This window comes from Aplidium turbinatum, chromosome 7 (assembly GCF_918807975.1).
Source record: "Aplidium turbinatum chromosome 7, kaAplTurb1.1, whole genome shotgun sequence".
In the NCBI taxonomy this organism is placed as follows: domain Eukaryota; kingdom Metazoa; phylum Chordata; class Ascidiacea; order Aplousobranchia; family Polyclinidae; genus Aplidium; species Aplidium turbinatum.
The window spans coordinates 22,048,213-22,072,455 of record NC_137478.1 but is presented as its reverse complement, the minus strand read 5'-3'; the positions used below and the strand labels follow the sequence as shown (position 1 = coordinate 22,072,455).

Here is a 24,243-nt window from a genome sequence, read left to right as displayed (position 1 = left end):
GATGGGCAATCAAACACAGTTTTACCAACATTGATTTTAACGAATTCATAAAACTTGATACCTCTCTGCGAAAGGGATGTCGGAGTAACTTATTTTTTACAAATCAAGAACGATGAAAATTAGTAAGAAAAAAACTATGGTGTGACAATACAAAACAGAAGTAAACAGAGTATTCAAAAGAAAAATTCAAGATGGCGGGGGGAAGTGGGAGTCATGTAACGGACAGACCTAGCCACTCCAGACGTTCCAGGAGAAAACCACGCCAAAAAGTTGTGTAAGATCATGTAGGCTACAGATGTTTAGAATTAACAAATTTACAAAGATGACGCTTTCTCTTGACCAATAGAACAATTCTGTAGCCACACAAACTATAACAAAATTAAGAACTTAAGATTTAAATCAAATATAGTTATTAGGCTAATCTCTAAGCCCTTGACAGCCTGTTTCACCCTAAAACGGAGATCATCAGAAGGTCTTTATTCAAATATAATCAAGATTTATGTAAACTTATAAATGCTTCTTACGTTGGCCACCGCAGACAGGGCCGTTGAAAATACACTTTGAGCCCCGTACCAATGAGATTCTGGGGCTTTAAATTACGACACTTATAGGCAAAATGCAGTAGCCTATATTGGAAGAAACGTGATGATTTCTTCAAGTACCCTGGCACTTTGGAAAGGTTACGGATCCCTAAAATCATCCCCGGCCGGGTCCAAAGGCACTCCCTGCACCCTGCTGTCAACACCACTGACCCAGGTCACGTTGTCATATCCAGATACAGTAGCCAATGTATTGTGTGTTCATCGAGAGTTGATAGATCCACATATTTATCCTGGGGTAGGCATATAGGATATTGGTAGATAATGTGGTACGCAGTCTGAAAATCTGAACCACATATGCAATTATGCTTAGGAAGGTGAGTCAGCGAGGTCTCATTGGAACATGTTTGGAACTTATGAATACTGAAACCTACTGTACTATCTTTTAACAGATAGCTCGATCGCTCAATTGGTTAAGGGCCTAACTTTACAAACGAAGAAACTTCTAGGTCAAGCGGAGCTGGTTCGACTCTTGGTGTGCGCTTAAGCATCCCATATCAAGGACAGGTCTTCCCATTTAGCGGCACCTAGTGCATGAAGTAACGTACAGACACAACTATCGGAAACTTTACTCCAAGGGATCACAAGTCAAGCAGCTAATGTCTCTCACACACATTTTCTTATATCATGTGAAGTCTGTAACCTACTGTTTATTCACTGCATTGTTTTTTCAGCTAACCTACCCTAAATGGGATTTATCTGTGCTAACTGCTAACATTGAATAATCGCATTTGGCAACAAACCCAAAGGTGTTGCCAAATGTTTTTGAACATTTCAGCCCAGTTGCCATTAAAAACTAGCCCAATAGTAGCCTAATCGCCACAGATTGGAAACATCCAAAATTGAATTATGTGCACAATTTAAAATCATTAAAAACGAAAAATTTTAAGTAGAAGTGGTATTTAGTTTTTGAAAATCGGTTGAAAAAAAAAACAACAATACCAAACGAATCAACCAGACCGAAACCCGCAAGCACTAAAATTTCCCCTCCACTCGGAAGCAAAATTAGTCCAATTCCTCGGGAAATCCATGAAACTGGCAATTCTGAAATCCAACTAAGCAATTGCTTACCAGAAAGTTTCTCCAAACAAATTTTCCATCAACCCTTTCAAAAATTACATAAGGACCTTCTGATGATACCCAGTAAAGAGTGAAACAGGCTGTAGTGGTTATTGGAAAATAGTGACTGAGTTATATTAGAAATAATTGTTACACAGGCCGCATTCAAAACTTGCACATCTGCAGAAGTTGCGCAAACCCTTGTAAAATGTAAAGCGTTCTTTGACTGATCAAGCGACCACTGATTCAATATTCACTAATTTTTCCATTATAGTGCAAAATAGACAAACTCTTCATAGACACTCAGGCAAAATATGTCGCTGTGTAAGCTACAGCTGATGTGTAAGTGTGTCAGTAAAATGCATCTATACCTTAGACATGATTCCACTGATAATTTTTTTATGACGTTATAAACAAGAAGGCTTTTTCTCTTGCAATTACACATCATGATGATATTCGCAACAATTTGCTGCTTATAAAACAAAGATCATCATCTAACGATGATTTTTTTTATTATAAGTCAAAGTGAAAAGTATATTTCATAATCACATTGTTGTGTCTAACCATGACGTAGAAGACGTAGGCTACACTGGCGTCGTTAACGTGGTGGCGTATATCCGTTGCTACGATTAAGCACTTCATGTGAACAATGAAAAACGTCATGCCCGGACAAGATAAACCTTGTTTGTTCTTTTACAAAACAGCGAGATTAAATTTCAATCTCAACAATGGCTTTCCTCTTAAGAAACAACTGGTTTTTACGAGTTTAAGAAGGATTAATCAACCTAAGTAAAGCTAGTCACTCCACTTACAGAAACAGCTCTGCTGTTTTACTTGGTGTTTACTAATGCATATAACTGCTTTTCAAACGAACATTAAGTATTGTGGTATTAGAAAACCCAAGCATTAACATTGTGAAGTGAAATACTTACGCTTGAGGAAAAAACTTTCAAGCATAAGGTTATGAAATGTAGGTAGTTGCTATAGGCAACCTATTTCGTAGATGAGTTGTCAGATATCATGTAATCGCAAAGCAGTTTGAGCAAGTTAGAGTTGTTCAGGTGGACTGATAATAATCATTATTAGAAACGAAAAATGTTAAATTAGTTATTTTATTAGTTGGTTGGTTATCAGCTGTAATCAATTATTATGAATCAAGGTTTGCGTTGGTTACAGCTACAGCAAAATTTAAAGCCTTTGATCTTCTGACGGTTCTTATTCAAATATAATTCTACTTGAATAAGATTCTACTGAAGATCCCAATAAGGGTGAAAAAGGCTGGCAGGTTTTTGAATGATTAGTAACACCTGTTTAATTTTGTACATAGCCTATACTCCAAGTCTAACCTGCACAAGCTTGGAAAATGTTTTTAAAGCATTTCACCTTGTGAAAACAGTTGAAGTCCCACAAAGATGCAAAGCCAAACAAACGAAACTGTTGATCATGGATCACACTGTTCTTAGATTAGATGGCAGTTTATTGACAAAACTTTGAGAAAATGCACTACTATATTTGCCGGCGATATGATGATTGTTACACCTTGCTCTGATACAGACGTTGGTAATCACGATTTTACAAGGGCACTTGACATGTGTGTGGTAAAAAACAACAAAAAATTTAAATGTAGGCTGATTGGTACCTTACTGTAGGTTTTGAGGACGATTATTCGATAGTTGGCATTTAAAAATGAATATTTTATGCAAGCTATAACAAGTAAAACTGTGGAGGCAAACAAATATTATGCACGATGCTAACTAGAAAACCAAAACTTTTAAGGACTGGCTCCGTTTTTAGAAAAGTCAAAATCTTTCTGGTTTGACTACCCTGATAAAGACAATAAAGCCTTGTCACTCAATGTAACAAACAGTGTACCAGCCTCATTTTCTTTATCACAAATCGAGAATAACAGAGAAATAACTACATAATACAGAATAACTTATAAAGACAATAAATCAAAAAAATACATGTAAAACTGTAGTCTTAGCTTATAGTTCGTTTTCAACTAGAAAAAAGTTGGAAAATTTGGAAATGACCTTCCTTACTTCACTTTTTATTGTTTAGGGTAGACTACGAAGACATGTCTGTGCGGTACGGCGAAATAAAATTACAAGTGCCCCAAGGCTTTAAGCAATTGCTTGAAGATCTTTCGAGGGAGGTATTAAGAGAACAGCCAAAGAGCATCCCCAAGTTTGCAGCAGCGTATTTTAACCATCTGTTGGAAAGAAGAGAAAGTAAATGCACTAAAATTAATGCTACAGAGATTTGTTCATGTATATTTTACTATGTGAAATAACTTGCTTTACCTAATGTAGGCTATTTTCACGGTTGGCTACATTTCACTTTATAACCTAATTCCATTAACACTGAAATTTGTAAATTTAATTGTTAATTAACTAGACTATTTGACTGAGCAGTGTTTACTTCTGAATATTAAGCCTATATTTATTTCAAACTAAAAAAGAGGGGGGTTTGCGACACTTTTTAACCTTGAATGGGCGTAAAGTCCACAAGGAATCCACGTAATTTAGCTAACATGTGCTAGTTTGCACTAAAGGTCCTTCTTTAACAGAGACCATAAATAATGTCTCCTTTTCTTCAAATTAACACGTAGGGTAGACGTTAATATCTTAAAATTGATTCAAATATTTTTTTCACTATATTTATTTCGTTAGTTTTTGTGTGATACAAAAAAAACTTTTTACTCCTTTAAACCACTTTATGAAACTTGCATAACCAACATTGCTAGTTAGGCGAAAAATGAGATCAAGCGAGCAAATCGAGCGAGAAGATTTTTGTAAAAATGTAAATAAAATATTAAATGTTTATTATTACAAACCGAAAATGCCGCACTGACTAAATATGCGTGGGCCCTTAAACGGAAGTGGGCCCACAGCCGGGGTTAAGCAGTAAATAGGGCCTTGCAATCTTGCATAACTTAATTTAAGCTAGTATTGATTATCGAGCTTTTGTAGCAGCTTTTTTTTTAAACAGTAAAAAAAACATTAAAAATACTAGAAGCAGTGGGTCCTTGAAGAGCCGTGTGCCCCCGGCCGGAGGGCATGGGAGGTGGTTAACACGGGCTTCGTGCTGACTTTTACAAAGTTAGACTGTCTGATTAGCTTTGTTCTACGTAGATTGCTTAAACAACACGACGCACGATTTTTGGTTTTCGAATGTGATTTAATATATTATACTTGATGGACATCAATGTATACTTTGATGTGCGTTTTTGACAATCTCACTTGCACTGTAACTTTTGCGTTTTCGATATCGGACCGTCTTGGAAGTAACGAATCCTTTTTCCTTTGGGCGATAAGTGCAAGTGAGAGCAAGACATTGAAGAATAAATTACGTAACAGAGAAACACAAGTGAACAAAAAACTAACGTAGAATTATATCAAAACAACTCGTAACAAGTTTGAATAAAACACTGTTATGCCATACACAAGATATATGAGTGCAAATGAGGCCAAAAGTTAAAAAAACAATTGAAGATGATATTTGTCAAACACAAAAAAATGGAAAATTATTGGTTTCTGTCATCGAAAAGGCTAAGCAATTTTTCAATACGTCATGCAGAGGGTATAACAAAATTTGGCAGTTGCAGTACTATCTCCTCCCTTTAAGGCCTCGTGCATTTCTAAATACAAATTCACTATGTTGACAATATGGACTGTTAGGTTTGAATGCTAACGCTACGAACAATGTTATTTTTGTCGGGAAACGTTTAAAGTAACCCTTTGCATTTATTTTTGATTTCGAGTTAAACTTCTCAAACGAAATAAAGTCCATTGCCCGATTGGTTTCAAACACCTCTAGTTTATAGCAATTTTATCACTTTCAGTAAAAGCAATAAAATTTTGTTTTAAACAAACTAGAGTGACCTATCGTAAAATTGCAGATCAGTGTAGTCCAAATTAGTTTTCTCCGTAATTATTTGTTGACTTGTTTCCAAGCTAGTGACGATGCTGCTTCAAACTACTGAGGCTAAATTGGTAATGTTGAACAAATTATTTTCTAATGCCGGTTAACGATATCCTATGAACGGTCGAAACGGTGCATCAACAAAGCTTTTTAAAAGAAAGCAAATAAAAAGAAGAGTGTAAGGCTGTAAGATATTTTCAAAAGTTTTTACACCTTTGAAATACTGTTTTGGCGCAGCCCAAAAGTAAACCACTAGCCTCCAACAAGTAGGCTATTGTGATCTATAGGTCTAATCTTATTGTTAAGGGCTGTGCATAAAAGACATCCGCAGTCAGTCGTGGGGGAGGCGGGGGCAGGTTGCAAGTTGCGGATTTTTCTATAACACAGCGCGGAGATTTTGCCGATACAGGGAGAAGGAGGTCATTTTTTGCAATGTAATGACGGCGTCTTTTATGGACAGCTCCTTACTCCTAAGAAGATTCTGTTTGTAGGCTACTCTGCAGGAAAGACTGACCAAATACCGCGTGGAATAGATTATTCATGGACAGTGCATTGCATTCACAGCCCACACATTGCTCATTAAACCAAAAACGTTGACAAATATCTTAAACAAAAAGCGTAATTTCGATTAGATTTATTAAATAATTCTGTAGCTCTGATTATAAGTAGCCTATAATTACAAACCTACATCTGTTAACCTTTCATCAGTCGGCTGATTTCATTAGCGAAGTGTGTTGATTGAACAACTGCAAAGATGACATCTTGGGCCCTTGAGAGCTCATCATCTACTCACAAGCAAAGGTTATATACCAGGACATTTGTCTATTTGCATGGTTTGTGATTAAAGTTTTAAATTTCATCTTGCAACGGAAAAGCCAAGCAACGATTCTTTTTAGCTTGTACCAAGAAAAATACTTTCTCAGAAATTTTCGAGAAAGTGAGATTCACTTTAGATTGCAAAGCACTTTTATTTTGGTTGCTCAGCCTTTATGTTGTTATCCATTACTTCGAGAAACTCTGTTTGCTTAGCCTATTAAAATCGTGGTTTCCACAACGTTCAGGGCCGTTTTTCCCCTGACTGCATTAAAGGAAGTTTGCATCGCATATGGGATGGATGAAAGTTTTTGCAAAGTCTTGGGTTTGGTTTCAGCCTGTTTTCTATTTGGACAACTTAGTAGCCAGTCTACTGCTACCTCCGTTTGTTTGAACCACCTCTTGCGGTTGAAAGACATAGGTATTGTCGTTATCGATTAGATGTCATACCTCAGCGTCAACACCAGGGATTGGAATATTTGCAAACTTTGGAGAGTGTTTAATGTCTTCCAAAGTAAGAATATCTGCAGTGGAAACAGGAACTTGAGAGGTGGAATAAAGAGAGGCAAAAGAAATGCAACTATTTTCTTCAAAATCTAGCATTTCGACATCTGTAACTACATTAACTTTGTTGTATTTGCGAGTGTTGTTTAGCGTGATGTTTGTTATGAAGGGTGTTCTGCAACCATTATCTAAAAAGATTTAGGTAGTGATGGTTTAATTACTTTATTAAAAGCGCTTCTTCACAGGAATTACGGCAACAAACTGCGAGAGTTGTTTGTGTGTTGACCAGCCCATTGTGCATTTCTTGTATTGCTTGATCAGTAGTCTTTTCTTGAATTGCTGCAACAAGATGTGTAGTAATTGTAGTGATTTGTGTTCCATCTGGAAGATGTAGAAGAGTAGTGTGGCATTGGATGCACCCTCATTTTCTACATATGTCCTTCCTTTTGCGTTGGATGCCCAATGATTACCGTTTGAACAAGATTTGAACGAAGTTTATTGTCCACTACAAGTTTGTATCGTTGGTCGAAAATCATCAACCGAAATTGTTTACATTCGCTATGCCTATATGTTTACATTTCTATTGCGAAAGGTCAGATAGACTTATCTCTGAATTTCTTTCATGCAGACTAGAGTTATGTCTACGTTGTGTAGGCTAACCAGCCAGAATGTCTGTTACTCTGGATGCCTTTTATAGTTTTGTGATTGTATCTATGGTGTCCATTTTCTGCACGCACATTGCAAGCGCAATCTGAAATTTTTGATCGAAGATTTGTTGTAGCAAATTTCTTGCATTTTAACTATGGCTTTATTACTTATAGCGTGGCCAGATCTTTTGTGTATTGCACCAATAGAAAAGATTACGTTTTGGTTTGGTGATGCTATAGTCAATTAAAGTATCAAGGCGTCCACAGAACCACAGTATTCAGCGGAATTGCCATCAAACAATAGGGGTTCCACAGATAACATCCAGATGGGTTAATAACTTGAGAAATTTGATTTAAATTAATTGCCAAATTATTGTTATTTCTTTGATTTAGAACCTGGATTTGGGAGTACGACCTACTTGGCTCATAGCTCGCAAGCTGTTGATTTTCAGGGGCTTTATAAGTCTTTGCTTTCTTTTTGCTACTTGTCGGTTTGTTGTCATCAGTTGAATCCAGGGCTCACCACGTGGAGGTTGACAACTTGAGCCCCCTTGAGCTTTATAAGTAAAATGAGATAACACAGGAGACACAGCGATAATATTGTTTTCATTAGTCAATGCATTTATTTGAAGTTTATCATTACCCTTATTTTTTTTTTTTTTATAAATTTTAAAGTTCTCACCGCCGTCATCTTCTTCCAATAGTTGAGCGATTGTTTCTTGGAGCTCTGCTTTTAATTTTGCTTCTTGAAGTTGCTGCATGAACTTTCTTTCTTGCTCCTCATGGATTTGAGTTTGTTGTAGAATCATCGTTTTAAATTCTGCCTTTGCTTTCGCTTGTTTCTCTTCCAGTTCGCAGATATTCTTTTGTGACTTTAATTTAGCTATTATTACTGCCTTCTTAACTTTAGCGCTAAGTGTGGAAGAACTGCTTTTACTTGATGTTATGCTGGCGCTGTCACTTTTTTGCAGGTTGCTATATTCTTTTGGCTTTTTTGTTTGTGAACTTGTTGTCACTTTTGAGGTTGAACCCTTTGATGTTGGGTGTGTTAAAATTGCCAATTCTGCTTCTTCGCTAGTTTTCATATTTGACGTATCTTTTTCGTCTGTAGGATTTGTTGCTACTTCCTGACATTCAACTCCGTCCACTGCCAACAACGACTTCTTGATTGAAGAATTGTCTAAAACTGAATGCAACGTTCGCTTTGTTTGGTTGCTACATTACATGGATGGGTTTTCGTGCTCACCTTTGCTCAGTTAGACTGTTTGATTAGTATCATTATGCGGACCGTCTTTGAAATATGCAATTTTAAAATTAATTCAATTGATCTGCGAGTTATGAATCCTTTTTTTTTTGGCGATCAGTGCAAGTGAGAGCAAGACCTTGAAGAACAAATGACATAATAAAGAAGCACAAATAACAAAAAATAAAGTAAAATTATTCAAACAACTTGTTACAATTTTGAAGAAAACACTTTTATGTCATTCACAAAACATATTGGTGCAAACGATGCCGAAAGTAACAACAAAAATTACACTGATATTTATGAACATAAAGAAAGTGGGAAACTATTGGTTGCTGTTATTGAAAAGGCCATGTTCTCTTTTAAAAATGCGGAAAGCTTAAATAACAAAATTTGGTAGTAACAGTATCTTCTTCCTTCAGTTTGACTTCGTTTGCCTCATTGTTCATTTGTTCTTTCCATGTTCTTTGTGGACTTCCTTGTTTCCTCTTTCCAATTACCTTCAAATCAATGCTTTTCAAAAAAATTCCTTCTTCCCTCCTTAGCACATGCCCATACTGTAACTACCAAATTTTGTTATTTAAGTTTTCTGCATTTATTGAAAGACAGCATGGCTTTTTCAAAAACAGCAACCAATAGTTTTCCAGTTTGTGTTTGACAAACATTATCCTCATTTGTAACTTCAACTTTCGGCCTCGTTTGCACCACATGTTTTGTGAATGGCATAAAAGTGTTTTCTCCAAATTTGTAACAAGTTGTTTGGATAATTTTACGTTAATTTTTTGTTCACTTGTGTTTCTTTATTATGTCATTTGTTCTTCAATGCCTTGCTCTCACTTGCACTGATAGCCAAAAAGAAAAATAGATTTGTAACTCTTAAATCGATTGGATTGATTTAGTCCGTTTGCCAAATCCAATTTTTTGGCTGAACCTGGAAATTTTATGCAAAGTTTTTTTTTTATTGATTTTGGTAGCCTAGGGTCTACTCTTTCAGAATCTGCGGGGTGCACTCCGTGCATCCTTGAGCGTTTTGAGAAATTCAAGATGGCGTCCAAAATGGCTGCCGTTTCAGATAACTCCCTATAACTCAGTTAGTATTTGACCTAGGATGATAATTTTGGTGTCTAACCATATGTTTTGATGAAAAAGGAATACATTGAAACTATTTATTTGACTGGTTGGGGATTGCATCATGTGGAAATGCAATAATGTCGCCAAAGAGGGCTGCCATGTTAAAAATTTCAAACAAAAACAAACAAATTCACTTGTATTTGGTCTAGAACAGAGTTGGGCAAACTACGGCCCGCGGGCCGTATGCGGCCCGAATCAACTTCCTGTGCGGCCCGCGAAAGCCCGAAGCAATTATATATATAAAAAATTATCCTAAAATTGCTTGAAAATTTTAATTACTATAATCTTGATAAAGATAAATTATATATAGTCTTTTTGTCGCATTGTAGTACCGCAGTTTGTTTCCCCAGCCACATTGTGATCTTAGTGTCAAAGCAGCCATTGCTAAACGGCCGATTACATCACAATCGACATTTCTGACTTCAGCCTGTCGCGTTAAGAGACGTTCTTTTTCGTTTTAGTCTTAGATCAAGGCAAAGACTCCTGGTGTTGGTAGAGAGAAAAGGGGCGATGGCGACAGCTTTTCTGGTTATGTTAATTCGCTCACAGATGTATTGTTAGGCCACGATTCTATTTAATGCACTCTAAGTGCGTCTGGCAAAGTGTTGTCTTGATGTGGGTTGTATTCAAATAATTAATTGAGACAAACATTTTTTATATGTTTTATGTAACACATGTAGGCCTACTGTAGGCTATATAAAATCTCCGTTTCTTTCGTCACTTTAAAAATAAATAAAAGCTTGTGTTTTGACTATATTAGACTTTATGTTTTGGCTTATAATCTTAATTATACCATACTGCGGCCCTCGAACAAATTCAGACTCTGAATGCGGCCCTCGAGATAAAAAGTTTGCCCACCCCTGGTCTAGAATGATAATTTTGGTATCTATCCATTTGTTTCGTGGACAAGGAATCCATTTAAGGGATTAAAACAGTCGCATATCAATTACATCACAGGAAAATCCAAAATGGCTGCTGATATATTTGCCGAATACTTACTGTAAATTTCTTATTCCCGAACTCCCACTATGCTGCGTAATCAGTTAATCACTTTGTTTTCTGACTGATAAGCGCGAACTTGCGTCTCAGCAGGCTTGTAAGAAAGATCGATAAAGCGTTCTCTCTTTCGAAGCCGCAGTGCTTGTTCTCATTCAATGTTCTAGTTATAGGCTAAGTTCTTATTATATATATTCTTCGAGGAGTACTTGATTGCAATACACTTGAGTTAAAGGAGGATTTCGTGGAGGTCTTGGAAAACATAGCCAAAAGGAGTAAGACTGCCAAACTGTGGGTGGACATGTTGATCAAACCAGTGTTCCTTATAATGAGGTTTGTCCGAGCTGAGCCGGAGGCTGATTGGCTGTTGCATCTTGAGGCATGCAAACAAATGCTTTCCTATTTCTTTGCCGCTGGCCATGTGCATTATGCAAGGTATGGGATATGCTACCTAAGGGCAATGGAAGCCCTCCCAGAAGAGGTACTAGTCCGGTTCATGAAAGGGGAGCATGTGATGAGGCACCAGCGCGGACAATGGAATGACCTGTGGAGTGATATGTTTATAGAAACTACTTTCATGAGATATGGCCATGACCCAAATGGCATCATAGGAATAACCTTGAAGCCGGATACGCTCAAGATCTGGGCATTGAGTTTTCATATATGTAGTACCGTGGAGGCTGCTCTGGGCGAAATTCTTGGAGATACTGGAGACCAGGGAAGTGGACATAAGGAAGAAATGAAGTCACGGATAGAGAATGACAACAAGGACCGAGAAGCCATAAGGACGAAGCTTCAAAATGTATGGATCTACTTGATCCCGAGAATTATCCAGAGGATCTAGTGAACATTGCAACTGGTCAACATGGAACCCCGGCAGTGAATGTGCAGGAGGCTGTGCAGAAAAGATTTAAACAGATGTGCGAATTTGGAGAGAATTTACCTGATGGCTTACATGAAACAATTCACAAGACTGTGACTACCATGGTGGCTACAAAGAAACATGTGAATGTGGGAGGTAGTAAAGTGTACGACATGAATGTCATCTACTCCAGGGTCATAGGCCAACAGGCTAGTGGGCGTGATGTTGACATAAAAGATGTCCTATCCTACGAAGTGGCCCCAGTACCAACGTCTATGTTTGACCCCACAGGAGAAATGAGAGCTGCAACATCAAAGTCTTCCTTAAAGCGACAGCTTCAGGTTGAGTTATCTGCTCGGACAACAGCAAGTGACACTTCAGTAGTTGTGATTGATGGTTCAGCCTTACTCTGGGTGATTCCTTGGCCTGCAGAGGGCACCGCTACAGACTACGCAAACAACTTGAAACACGCCATTGCCAAGAGACTAAAAGTTGGGGACGTTCACCTAGTGTTCGATCGGTACTACAATTACAGTACTAAGAGTGTCACCAGAAGTGCTAAGGCCACTGGAGTTAGCCAAGTCCACGAGCTGCAGTTGAACACCAAGTTACCACTTCAAAAGACTGTATTGACGGTGACCGAAAACAAGAAGCAGTTGATAAACCTGATTGTCAAACTTCTGATTGAAGACGAGTCATTCCATGAATACACCCAAGTCACAAGATGATAGTGATTGGTGAGGACGTTCCCCATTTGAGATCAGCCATGGTGGTGTAGTGATCAGGAGGGCGGATCTTTCAACTAGTCATGAGGAAGCGGACACTATCATTGTCCAACAGGTGATGCTGTCTGCTCGAAATAATGAAGAGAGTCATATAACTGTGATATCCGATGACACTGACGTTTTCGTTCTCTTGCTTCATTATTATCACGCTGGAAGCATGAAATATCGTATCACCATGGAATCACCAATTAAGGAATGAACAGTCATTGACATTGAAAAAACCGTAGAGAAGCATGTGTCTTTTGTGAATGAACTCCTGCCACCCAATGCCCTTACTGGGTGTGATACGGTAGCATGCTGCTATGGGGTTGGCAAAGGTACCGCATTGAAGGTTCTGAAAGATGGTCACTCACTGTCACTTTTAGGGGTTATTGATTCTCTCATAGAATCAGTGATTGCGCAGGCAACCACATTCATGTCAGCCTGTTACGGTCAGGCCTTTAAAGAGAATGTAAGAAGGGCCCATCACCAAGCCATTGTGTGGCGTTCACTGGAAGACAGCAATCGGCCTGAACTTGATGCAGAAATGTACGGATGGGTGAAAGACTCGAAACTTAAAACGCTACAACCTGTCCTCCTTCCCGCAAATGTTGAACTCGCCCCAGAAACTGTCATGCGCATGATCAGATGTGGATGCAAGAGTGACAACCCCTGTAGAATGCTTTCTTGCAGCTGCGCAAGGGATGGTTTGAAATGTACAATATTCTGTGCGTGTTATGCTGGAGGTTGCAGCCAGACTCTTACTTAGCATTTTAATTGAATTGGACAACGTCACAGATTTATGGACTAGGTGACTTAATGACGAGATGATAACCACAACTGACTGTCCTGTGACTGTGGGAGAGGCTTGTACAATACTAATGGTAACATTTGTGATAACTAATGGTGACATTTGTGAGTGATGTTATATGTTAGATGGTATTTCACAAGCAAAGTCGCAAAAATAATGATTTTCTGTAAGTATTTCGCAAATATATCAGCAGCCATTTTGGATTTTCCTGTGATGTAATTCATATGCAACTGTTTTAAGTCCCTTAAATGGATTACTTGTCAACGAAACATATGGCTAAACACCAAAATTATCATTCTAGACCAAATACAAGTGAATTTGTTTGTTTTTGTTGGAATTTTGTAATATGGCAGCCCTATTTGGCGACATTATTGCATTTCCACATGATGCAATCCCCAACCAGTCAAATAAATAGTTTCAATGTATTCCTTTTTCATCAAAACATATGGTTAGACACCAAAATTATCATCCTAGGTCAAGTACTAACTGAGTTATAGGGAGTTATCTGAAACGGCAGCCATTTTGGACGCCATCTTGAATTTCTCAAAACACTCAAGGATGCACGGAGTGCACCCGGCAGATTCTGAAAGAGTAGACCCTAAGCTACCAAAATCAATAAAAAAAAAAAACTTTGCATAAAATTTCCAGGTTCAGTCATACTTCTGCCGGACTAATTGCAAAATTGCTTATTTCAAAAACGATCGGAAAGCAACAATTCAAAAGTTACAGTGCAAGTAAGATTGTCTAAAACGCACATTAAAGTGCATTGATGCTCATCAAGTATATTAAATCACATACGAAACCTAAAAAGTGGTGTGTCGTGTTGCTGAAGGAATTTTTGCAAAATGAAACTAATTAGACAGTCTGAACTGAGCAAAGGTGAGCACGAAAACCCATCCAGGTAATGCAGCAACTAAACAAAGCGAACCTTACATTCAGTTTTAGACAATTCTTCAATCAAGAAGTCGTTGTTGAAAGTGCGCGGAGTTGATTGTCAGGAAGTAGCAACAAATCCTACAGACGAAACAGATACGTCAAATAAGCAAAATAGCGATGAAGCAGAATTGGCAATTATAACACCCCCAACATCAAAGGGTTCAACCTCAAAAGTGACAACAAGTTCAGAAACAAAAAAGCCAAAAGAATATGGCAACCTGCAAAAAAGTGACAGCGCCAGCATAACATCACGTAAAAGCAGCTCTTCTACACTTAGCGCTAAAGTTAAGAAGGCAGTAATAATAGCTAAATTAAAGTCACAAAAGAATATCTGCGAACTGGAAGAGAAACAAGCGAAAGCAAAGGCAGATTTTAAAACAATGATTTTACAACAAACTCAAATCCATGAGGAGCAAGAAAGAAAGTTTATGCAGCAACTCCAAGAAGCAAAATTAAAAGCAGAGCTCCAAGAAACAATCGCTCAACTATCAGACGAAGAAGATGACGGCGGTGAGAACACTAAAATTTATAAAAACAATGTAAATACTATTAATAGAGGTAATGATAAACTGCAAATTGCCGAATTATTGTTATTAATTTAAATAGTAATTTACTTATGAAATTTAATGAACATTAAATTAATTTAAATTAAATTTCTCAAGTTATCATTAACCCATCCCGATGTTGTCTGTGGTACCCTCAATTTGTTATCGCAATTCCCCTGAATACTGTGGTTTTGTAGACGCCTTTGGTACGTTAATTGACTATAACATCGCAAATCCAAAACGTAAACTTTTCTATTGTTGCAATACACAAAAGCTTTACCCACACTTTAGTAAAAGACTGCCAGTATATGCCCGACCACGAACGCTACAAAAGTATACAAAGCCAAGAAATTTGCAACAACAAACCTTCGGCCAAAAATTCTAGATTACGCGTGCAATGTGCAGGCATTGATTCCATCTCTGATGTTCAAACTTTTTTTTTAAATTGAATGAGACTGTTCACCAGGCATTTAGTTAAATAGCACGGTATAAGTTCTTTTGGTGCAAACGAACCTGAACTATTACAAGATTTATAAGGTTTTAATTAAGTTTTCATCTAAACTTACTTCCTGCATATGTAGCTACTTTAACTGGCATGAACTATCTCCAGAAAATGGACACCATACAATCAAAAAAATTATAAAACCCACTCCGAGTAACTGGCATCTTTGCTTGTCATGACGTAGACAAACAAGTAGCATAATAAAACTTGACTCTTTCCTAGAAAACAATCTACTAAGATTTGGTAGCCGTATCAAAACTGCACTTCTGAACCACGCTGCAAAACACCAACTTATTTTTCCAAACCGATCTCTAATCGTTTCCTTCATCATTCAAGAAATTCACCACACTTTGGGTCACTGTGGCAAAATATTGGTTAAATTTACAAAAAGAATAAAGTCTGCGCTTTAACTGATAAGGCGCCTATTCTTGCAAATCGAACGAAGAATTCTTTTCGTCGCTATATTGTTGGTGAGAGCGATTTAGCCAATATTTTGTCTATTGTTGATGTTTTGTGGTTCGGCTTATGATGATACAATTCTATACAATACTCTTTCGTGCCATTTTTCGTTTATTTTGTCTTGGATTGTTAGTCTTTTCCATCGATTCATTAACATAGCAAGAGTGAAAAGTTTTTTTATATAAAACTCAAAAGTTACAGTGCAAGTGAGACTGTTTAAAACGCAGATTAAAGTACATTAATGCCCATCAAGCATATTAAATCAGATACGAAAGCCAAAAGTCGTGTGTAGTGTTGTTGAATCAATCTACGCAGAACAAACCTAATCAGACAGTCTAATTTAGCAAAGGTGAGCTCGAAAACCCATCCATGTAACGTAGCATCCAAACCAAACAAAGTGGACGTTGCATATAACATCTTACTTCATGTGCTTTTGCAAGTCGCCTATAGCTTACTTTATAGTCTCTCTCATCCCCAGCATATCCATGTGATGTTGTTTTATACCTTTCTACACAAACATTGCTTTCTACATTGCCCTTTTCCAAATAGCCAGTTTACAAGCAATGCTCTATTATTTCAAGCCAAAATATTGACCTATTGTGCCTTCAAAGTCACATTTGTCATGTTTATCAATAAAATAGACTGTGCTGTTTTATTGAAAGACGAACCTAATGCTTGGGCACGAGTGGACCATCAAGACATTGATGATAACATTTCTGTTTGTAGAAGGATTTACGGATGGCGGTATATATGGCCAGCAAAGAACAGAGGCTGATAAACCAGATATGCAAGAATTGCCATTATCTCAACCAAAGGATGAATCACAGCCTCTTCCTGAAACAACACCGCAAGAAGAGGAAATGCCAAACTTAGGTAAGTGGAAAAAAACTTGTGATGTTTGTGAAGCTGAAAACTGAGGCTTAGGCCTAATTTTAGTCAAAGCAACCCATAGCTCAATTCAGAACGCTTATTACCGGAACTTATAGTTTGGATTGAACAGTGTTTATGAATGAGATAACGTTAGTGACCACACCGGATGCGCAGCTTCGCTTTGCCGGCTACACTAGAAAACTCAAATGTTAATGTGATCATTTTTTACAGCTCGTTACTAGCTCGCTCAACAAAAAAGTTTCAGTTACTGAAAACCAACTTCACTCCTCATATACAACCCATAAAACGTACATTATGTTGTAAATCAGAAAAAAGTTACTCGCTTGTAAAACAGCTTGTTAAACAATTTTTTATAGGCCTGGGACAGTGTATTACAGGTATAAAGCCACACCAAGCCATCAGTAATAGAGCATATGCTACAATCAGGGGTGCCGGTAAGCTACTGCACATATTGCAATATAACAATTTCTGCTATTCACTTTTAGCCTAATTATAATCTTTTATTTTTGCCTCAAAATAATATTCACGGCACAAAATTCTGCAACACAGTAGTCAGTAGTTTACATCATTATAACAAAGCATGATGCCTTTCTTTGTATACCGGACACTTGTTCATTACTTAATAGTGAGCCGATAGATGAGCATTATCGCTATATCTTATCTTAAAACTTTTAAAAGAATTGGCCTTTCAGCAACAAAAATGCCCTTTTTTCATAATCCTGCACCCCCCAGTCGAAAATTGTTCCGGCACCCCTGGCTACAATAGCCAAATTTTGGTAAGCAACCCATAACCTCAGCTCAATCAGTTGCTGTCCATTAAAAGTGAAGAACCTTTACAATTACATTTTGGTCATTCTAATCCTATCACACCTTCCATACCGTAGTTCAAAAGGTGCAGCCTGATGTTGCAATTACCAAGAACTAATACAATACCAGTACTAGAAACCTTTGCTGGAAAGTTAATCAAGCTTTAAACCTACTCTAGAGCTGTATTAACTCTGTTACTTAACTTCCTAGTTAATCACAGTTTAATCATGGTTTAAATAGCCCTTGGTGTTGGTGCATACCAAAGTCTCACTTAATTGTAGTTTAATTTAAGATTAAGTTAAATACAGTTTAATCACTGTTGGTGCATTCGACCCTTAGTATTGCAAATAAGCCAAAAGATGATGTAGTTTCGCATTCAAATGATCTAAAATCCGTAGTAAGCACTTTCAAGATTTAATCGCTGCCAAGTGCAAAGTCAACAAAATATTTCTAAGCAGTTTAAGATTGACTGGGTTACTGTCTTGATAACCAAGCTTTGTCTAATTTTGTTTTATTTACATTTTACATACAAAACGGCGAAGCAACATAATGATTGAAATCACCTGCCAAACGTAAAAAAATCCTTTAGATATAAAAATAGCCCGAGTTACATGCTTTCGTGCAATAATTCAAATGTTTCGTCATTGCTTTGAGTTAATCACGTTCATTTTCTTGTATAGATGATCCGGACGTGCAGAAAGCAGCGGCAAAGATTCAAGCGAGTTTTCGTGGATTCAAAAAGAGAAAATCTCTCGTAAGTTGGTAGCTTATAAGTTTGTGATTGTGTCCCATGCAGTGGCGTGAAAGTTAAGTTTGTGTGCTTTGTTTTTGAGGATTGGTTGTGTTGTTTATTTGTATCACTTCCTTGCTTTTCGAGGTCTTGGTTGACTAATGAGTAGGCTTTCGGGTGGTGCATATGCCAAGGTGCGTTGATTTGCTAGCGTTAGAGCTTGAAATTGTTATAACCACAAGAAAGCGCATAAAAATATAACGTTAATACTTTATTGTGACGTTAATAATATTGAATCAAGGCAAGAAGAGTATTACTGTTTCTTGGGATAACAGGGAGATGATGGATCTCCATTGTTGGAAAATGCGAGTTCCTCTAGGAGAGGCAGTGAAGTTAGAAGTACAAGTAAGGTTCAAAATGAAACATTAGAAGGTCAAGCTGTAGCAATGAAAGAAGACGAAAATGTTAAATCTTCTTTGCGTGAAAACATTTTATCCAAAACAAAACTTGTGGATAAATCAGATGAAAACGTTGATGCTGCTGAACTACCCTCATCACTTGGGGAAGCACATGCAGGAGGAAAAAGTATTGAACTACAAGACACGGAAACAGAAAACAAAGTAAATGAACCACCTGAAATGGAGTTTTTCCAAGAAAAAACGCAGGAATCTCACAAAGATTTCCAAACATCTGAAACTGCAACAGAATTTGATGGGTTTTATGAAGAAAAGATCACAACCGCAGATTCTAAACATTCGATTGAAGAAGGTATTGAAGTGGACCAACGTGGAACTTCCGGAAGAAAAACAGAAGATTTGGAAGAAGAAATCAAAATAGAAGAACCTTTAGATAAAATTGAAACCGAAACAGAGTTTATTGACAATGATTTAATGCAAACATTTGTTGCCGCAAATAAAGAATTCGAAGAAACCATGGAACCAGAAGTCGAAAAAGCGGATGATGAAATACCGGAAAGAAATATGTCTGAAGCTGAACAGCTCATTGAAGCTTCCTTGGAAATAGAAAAAGTTGAGCATGCATCAGAATGGTCGGAAAAAGCTAAAGTTGTTGATTCACAAGAGCCAAGCGAAGAAGAAATGTTTGACATTGCAGTGGAAGCTTCACCAGATGAACGTGAACTAACCCAAAAAGACTCTTTTCTACCCGCAACTCCGGAAGAGGTTGAAGAAGCAGGAAGATTCGATATTGCAACAGACCAGGTTAGTTGTCGAAAATGTTACTAACATGCAGTCGATTTATACTTTCTTTAAGTCGAATCGAGAGTTTTTTCATGGTTTTGATAAAATTCCAATGCAGGTGTCATTATGTTCTGACCGTTCATGAAAAAATACAGAATTTTCCTATTTTGGCACTTTGCTTATATCGGACAGGTCTAGCGCTTGTTTTGCAAAAGGTAACAAAAAAGTACAATTCAAGAAAAGTATTAATTGGTTTAGTTTGTACTATTTCATAGCATTTAGGACGTTTTTTTTTTATATTACCTTACCTCAAAATTGCAATACGTTGGACATTTTCTTGACATTAGTATAATTTTAAATTTTTTATTTTATAAATTTAATGACTCAAAAACTCAAACTTTCCATTGTCGAACTTTAAAATATCAGATTCAAAAGTGACCATTAATGAAAATTATTTGTTATTAGTGTTTTGTAAAAAGCACATCCTTAAAATGAAGGGTTACAATTGCAATTTACTATAATTCAATGTCAACCTTCTCTTAAGGTTCAAGAATCAGAACAAAAGGATTCAGACGATAGAGGAGATATGATAACAGAAGAAAAGGTATCTGTTAGAAAATCATTTACACTTACTGCTTTTTCAGAGCCGAGAAACTTGTCGATCCTCAACTCTTCCGACTGAATGAGTAGCCTACCTAATCAAGAATTTAAGATTCATGAAAATGAACTTTGGTTATTAATGGCTGGCCATTGGTCAATTGCTATTTTGATGATTTTTTTCTTTAGATAACTATGCATTCATCTTCACTTGTATTGCATGTTTTTACTTCAATAGTAGTTGGACCTGCATTGAACTGTTTGCACTAATCGCCTACTAACGTTAATTGCTTGATATGTTTTCTTTGAATGCAGTGCTTATTTAGACGATTTTAGGCATTTTTTCTAACCATTCAATAACCAATTTGCAGTGATGTTTCTATTAATAGTAGTAAACAAATTTCTTTTAGGATCCTGACCAAGAGACCACTGATGCCGTGTTATTTTTGGCAACAGGGGCAGTAGTACGAGCTGAGGATTCATTAGCTACTAGTTCACAACCTAGTTTAAACACGGATGAATCTATCAGTGGATTTTCTGAAATAACGTCTTTGCATGGGCTAACAGGGACAACGGAAGATCAGACAAATAGCGTAAAAAGCATTCCGAACATAAATGACGACAATGAGCCAATTGTCACAGAACACATACAAGAAGAAAACTGGCAACACGCTAAAAAAGAAGAACAAGACGAAACAATCTCTGCAGCAGAACAAGGAGATGTTGAAGGTGAGAAAATAGAAGACACAAAACAAAGTCTTGATAACTCAAGTGCACAAGCGACCGAAGAAGAAGACAAAAAGGAAAACATTTCTTCATTGGAAAAAGATGAAGAATCAGAAGCCAGCGAAAAAATGCAAGACTATGAAAAACAAGCGGAAGAGGCAATATTTCAATCTCATGGAGAAGAAACAACAAGACTGAATATTTCCTCATTAGACGAAGATAATGAAATACAGGTTAATAATGAAGAAATCGGCGTGAGAGCTGACAAAAAAGAAAAAGAACAGGTTTCTTTAGAACAAATGATTGAAATCGGACTATCATCGACGGAGGAAGAAGATCAAAAACTAAGCATTTCTTCATTGACGCAACTCAGTGAAGAAAAAGCTACTGAACAGGAAAACATCTCTGAGGAACAAATGGAAGCTGTTGGTTTGCCATCTGCTAAAGATGGAGATCAGGAACAAATCATTTCTTCATTTAAGCATGATGATACAGAAGATGACGTAACAACTTTCTCAATGGAAGAAAAGCATGATGGGTCAGAACAGTTGAAGTCACAGGTTAGAAATTAACACTTAAAGGTTGAGGTGATCGCTAACCTAGCATGCGGCTTGTTTTGTAGATTGACAATCCAAAAGCTTTTGAGTGCTTAGAAAAACAAAGTTGTATATACAGTTACATGTTGTATATACTGTACAGTTGTATAAACTGTAGTTTTTATGACTTTCCGTAAAAGTTTTGATTCAAAGTCTGTTCCATAAGTTAATTCCTTAACTTAAACATGTCTTTTGATAAGTAAACTTCAGTTGTAAACAATTTCCTCAAAATGTTGAGTCATGCTTTGCAAAATATTTTTTTTCAACAATTTATTCGTTGCCATTGCGCTTTGTAAAGAACCTTACATTCAGTTGGAAAGATTTCTTTCTGAATTGACCATGCGCAAGCAGTTATATATTTACTATCCTTTTCCAATAGACCTATCCCAAGATAACTGCATAATAATATGCAAGTTACGGCGACTTTTTGGTGCAAATAATACGGTTTCAAATAATACGCTGCAAATAATACGGTTTAAATCAAAATATTTTTATGTTACTTTAGTTTTCCCAGGGGGATAGTCAAATAATTTCGGGGGAGGGAGAAATAAGATATTGTTTTACATGTCAGTGAGCCCGACAACGGGTTAGCGCAAGCAAAACACCCAGAGGGGGTCAGGAGGGCCTCCCCAAGATAAAAAAAAAACACAAATTAAAACTGTGCATACTGAGGGTATTTTCATCCTAAATCTGCAGTAATACTCTGTAAAATGATGCTGTAACAGAAAGTGAAATGTTTATTCAAAATATTTTGAAAAGGTGGGAGGGCAATTTATCCTCCACTAAGTTAGCTTTAGATTTTATTGATAATTTTAGATCTAATAATCTGGTCGGATAAATTGTTTTTGGAATTTAAAAACATTCGCAGCTGTTTTATTTCTCTGGACTTTGTGTTCCTTGTTAACTTTCCTTATATTATCCAGGAAAAAAGTCGAGAATCTTCACCTGCGGCAGGAGAAGGCAAGTTCAGAATTAAATTTAAATCTCACAGAAAAAACGGTGTCTAAAATATAGTTCACAAATAATTAGAGGAAGTTTTTATGCAAACATTATTACCCTACGGTTCTTGCATTAACGCTGTGGGTTTATTTTCAGATGACGCACCAGACACTGTTGCAAAAGATTTAGAAACTGAACCAAAAACGGTATGTCTAGATTTCGTTTGGCAAAATGTAGCAATTTGTTTGTAATAGATATAAGCTGTCACTAGTCAGTGACGTTTAGATTGGTGCAAAACAAAGGTTTGTATTTGAAATTTGTAAAGAGCACCTTATTGCAGTATACTCGGTAAGAAATACGAACTTTTCAGTTTGTTTAAAACGTGATAAAATGATGATGTGGTCTGCAAGGATCAATGTAAGTGCATGTTTGAATAATAATGAATCATAGTAAATCCACTTTAATGCAATCATAATGACCTGGTTCTTGCAACTCAAATTTTGAAAGTGTTTTACATGCAGAAGTTAGGTTACTTCAGAAATATGATAAGACTGATTTTTTTGTATGTATAGCTTGATGTTTTCTTGAACTTACATGAAATTACAAAGAAAGGGGCCTCAGGCCTTTTTATTTAAAATTATATATAGCTTATATAGCATTGAAGGTCAAAAGTGAACGACATCTAAAAACTACCACTCATGTTTAAGAAGAAAGACTGAAAGAACAACGTATATGTGTGGCATTGTATTAAACATGCATTAATTTTTTAACCATAATAAATATAGAAAATATTAATTTAACTTTATAAATCATATAATCACTTACCTTAAAATTTACGAATTAATTCGTAAGTTGTAAATAAATTCCTTCATGAATTCAAACAGAGATCAACTGTTTTCATTTGAAATGCATTTTTAGGAAATGAGCGATGAAACCAATGATACAGAAAAAGACAGTGCTCCAGCAGTAGAGAACGAATCCATACCATCGGAAGAAATACCCAAAACAACAGAAGAGACTCAAGTTCAAGAAAATTATAAAGATGTAGACGTTTCTCCCTCAAATGATGAATCCAGCAATAAAGTGCAAGAAAATGTTCAAGAAGAGGATGTACAGCCCACAGCAGAAGATTCAACTCCCGAGAAACCATCTGAGGAAGCAGCCGCAGAATCAAGTGTAGAGCCAGCAGCTACAGTAGAAGAGCCAGTGCTTGAAGAAGCAAGCAATGTAGGCCAAACTGTCGTCGATGGTGCTGATACGGCGGTGGATACTTCTCAAAACCCTGTTGAGATTGAAGAGCAAGTATCGGAAGAAAGTCCAAAAATAGTATCTGGAGATGAGCCACCCAGTGCAGAAGGACAAACTGATGATTCTGCTTTGGTTAACGAAGAAACTCCAGCTGCTTCGACAAATGAAGGTGCTGCTGAAAACGTGGAAGAACAGAAAACTGAAACAAAAGCTGAAGAGCCTAGCCAAACGGAAGAATAGGTTTCAGCTAGTACATTTTTATTGTGAAAACGTAGAAATTTCGCACACAATGTTATCAGTCTTTATATAGCTGAATCAATTTGTTTACTTTTGTATAATTGATCGTGTATTATGCATTTTGATACGATAAAAATATTATTATATTTGTTCTTGCATTCAATCGTTTCATATTTCAGCAAGGTTCTTCAATTGATGAAATGTATTAACAGTCAATCAAAAACTAAATATTTTTTTTTTTTGTCCTTTTAGCACTACTTTTCATTCAGCGCAAAAACCATTAGGCCTATGCTTATAACTAATCATTATGGTTGTCTGAGGCCGTAGGAAAGTCGCCTTGTCAATTAAAATTTAATGATAGGCTACATACATATAATGATAAAGCTTTGGTGAAGAGTTTGCTTTGTTGAACTATAGACAAACAAAACAAAGTAACTTTACTGGGTTTGACATGTTGTATTACACAAAGATATAACAT

General features: G+C 36.7%; 1 protein-coding gene across 2 annotated transcripts; it reads left to right on the top strand.

Annotated features, from left to right (window-relative positions):
- Positions 1 to 44: 44 nt before the first annotated feature.
- LOC145774094 (uncharacterized) lies at positions 45 to 23,923 on the top strand. Of its 2 annotated transcripts, XM_082585243.1 has the most exons (11): positions 45 to 274; positions 3,720 to 3,889; positions 14,293 to 14,799; positions 16,522 to 16,668; positions 18,174 to 18,247; positions 18,559 to 19,443; positions 19,967 to 20,026; positions 20,430 to 21,305; positions 22,265 to 22,301; positions 22,437 to 22,486; positions 23,199 to 23,923. In XM_082585243.1, exons 1-11 carry the CDS (start codon positions 192 to 194, stop codon positions 23,766 to 23,768), a joined length of 3,459 nt encoding a protein of 1,152 aa, XP_082441369.1. In that variant the 5' UTR covers positions 45 to 191; the 3' UTR covers positions 23,769 to 23,923. The 2 variants fall into 2 exon arrangements, with proteins under 2 accessions (XP_082441369.1, XP_082441370.1); XM_082585244.1 differs by lacking the exon at positions 14,293 to 14,799.
- Positions 23,924 to 24,243: the final 320 nt, after the last annotated feature.

What these genes read in the sequence shown, in the direction of transcription:
- LOC145774094 (XM_082585243.1), top strand. Translation starts at nt 192, where the DNA reads ATGGCGGGGGGAAGTGGGAGTCATGTAACGGACAGACCTAGCCACTCC. An exon ending in ATATGATAACAGAAGAAAAG is followed by an intron (nt 20,027 to 20,429) that starts GTATCTGTTAGA and finishes AATTTCTTTTAG; the next exon opens with GATCCTGACCAAGAGACCAC. An exon ending in CAGAACAGTTGAAGTCACAG is followed by an intron (nt 21,306 to 22,264) that starts GTTAGAAATTAA and finishes TATATTATCCAG; the next exon opens with GAAAAAAGTCGAGAATCTTC.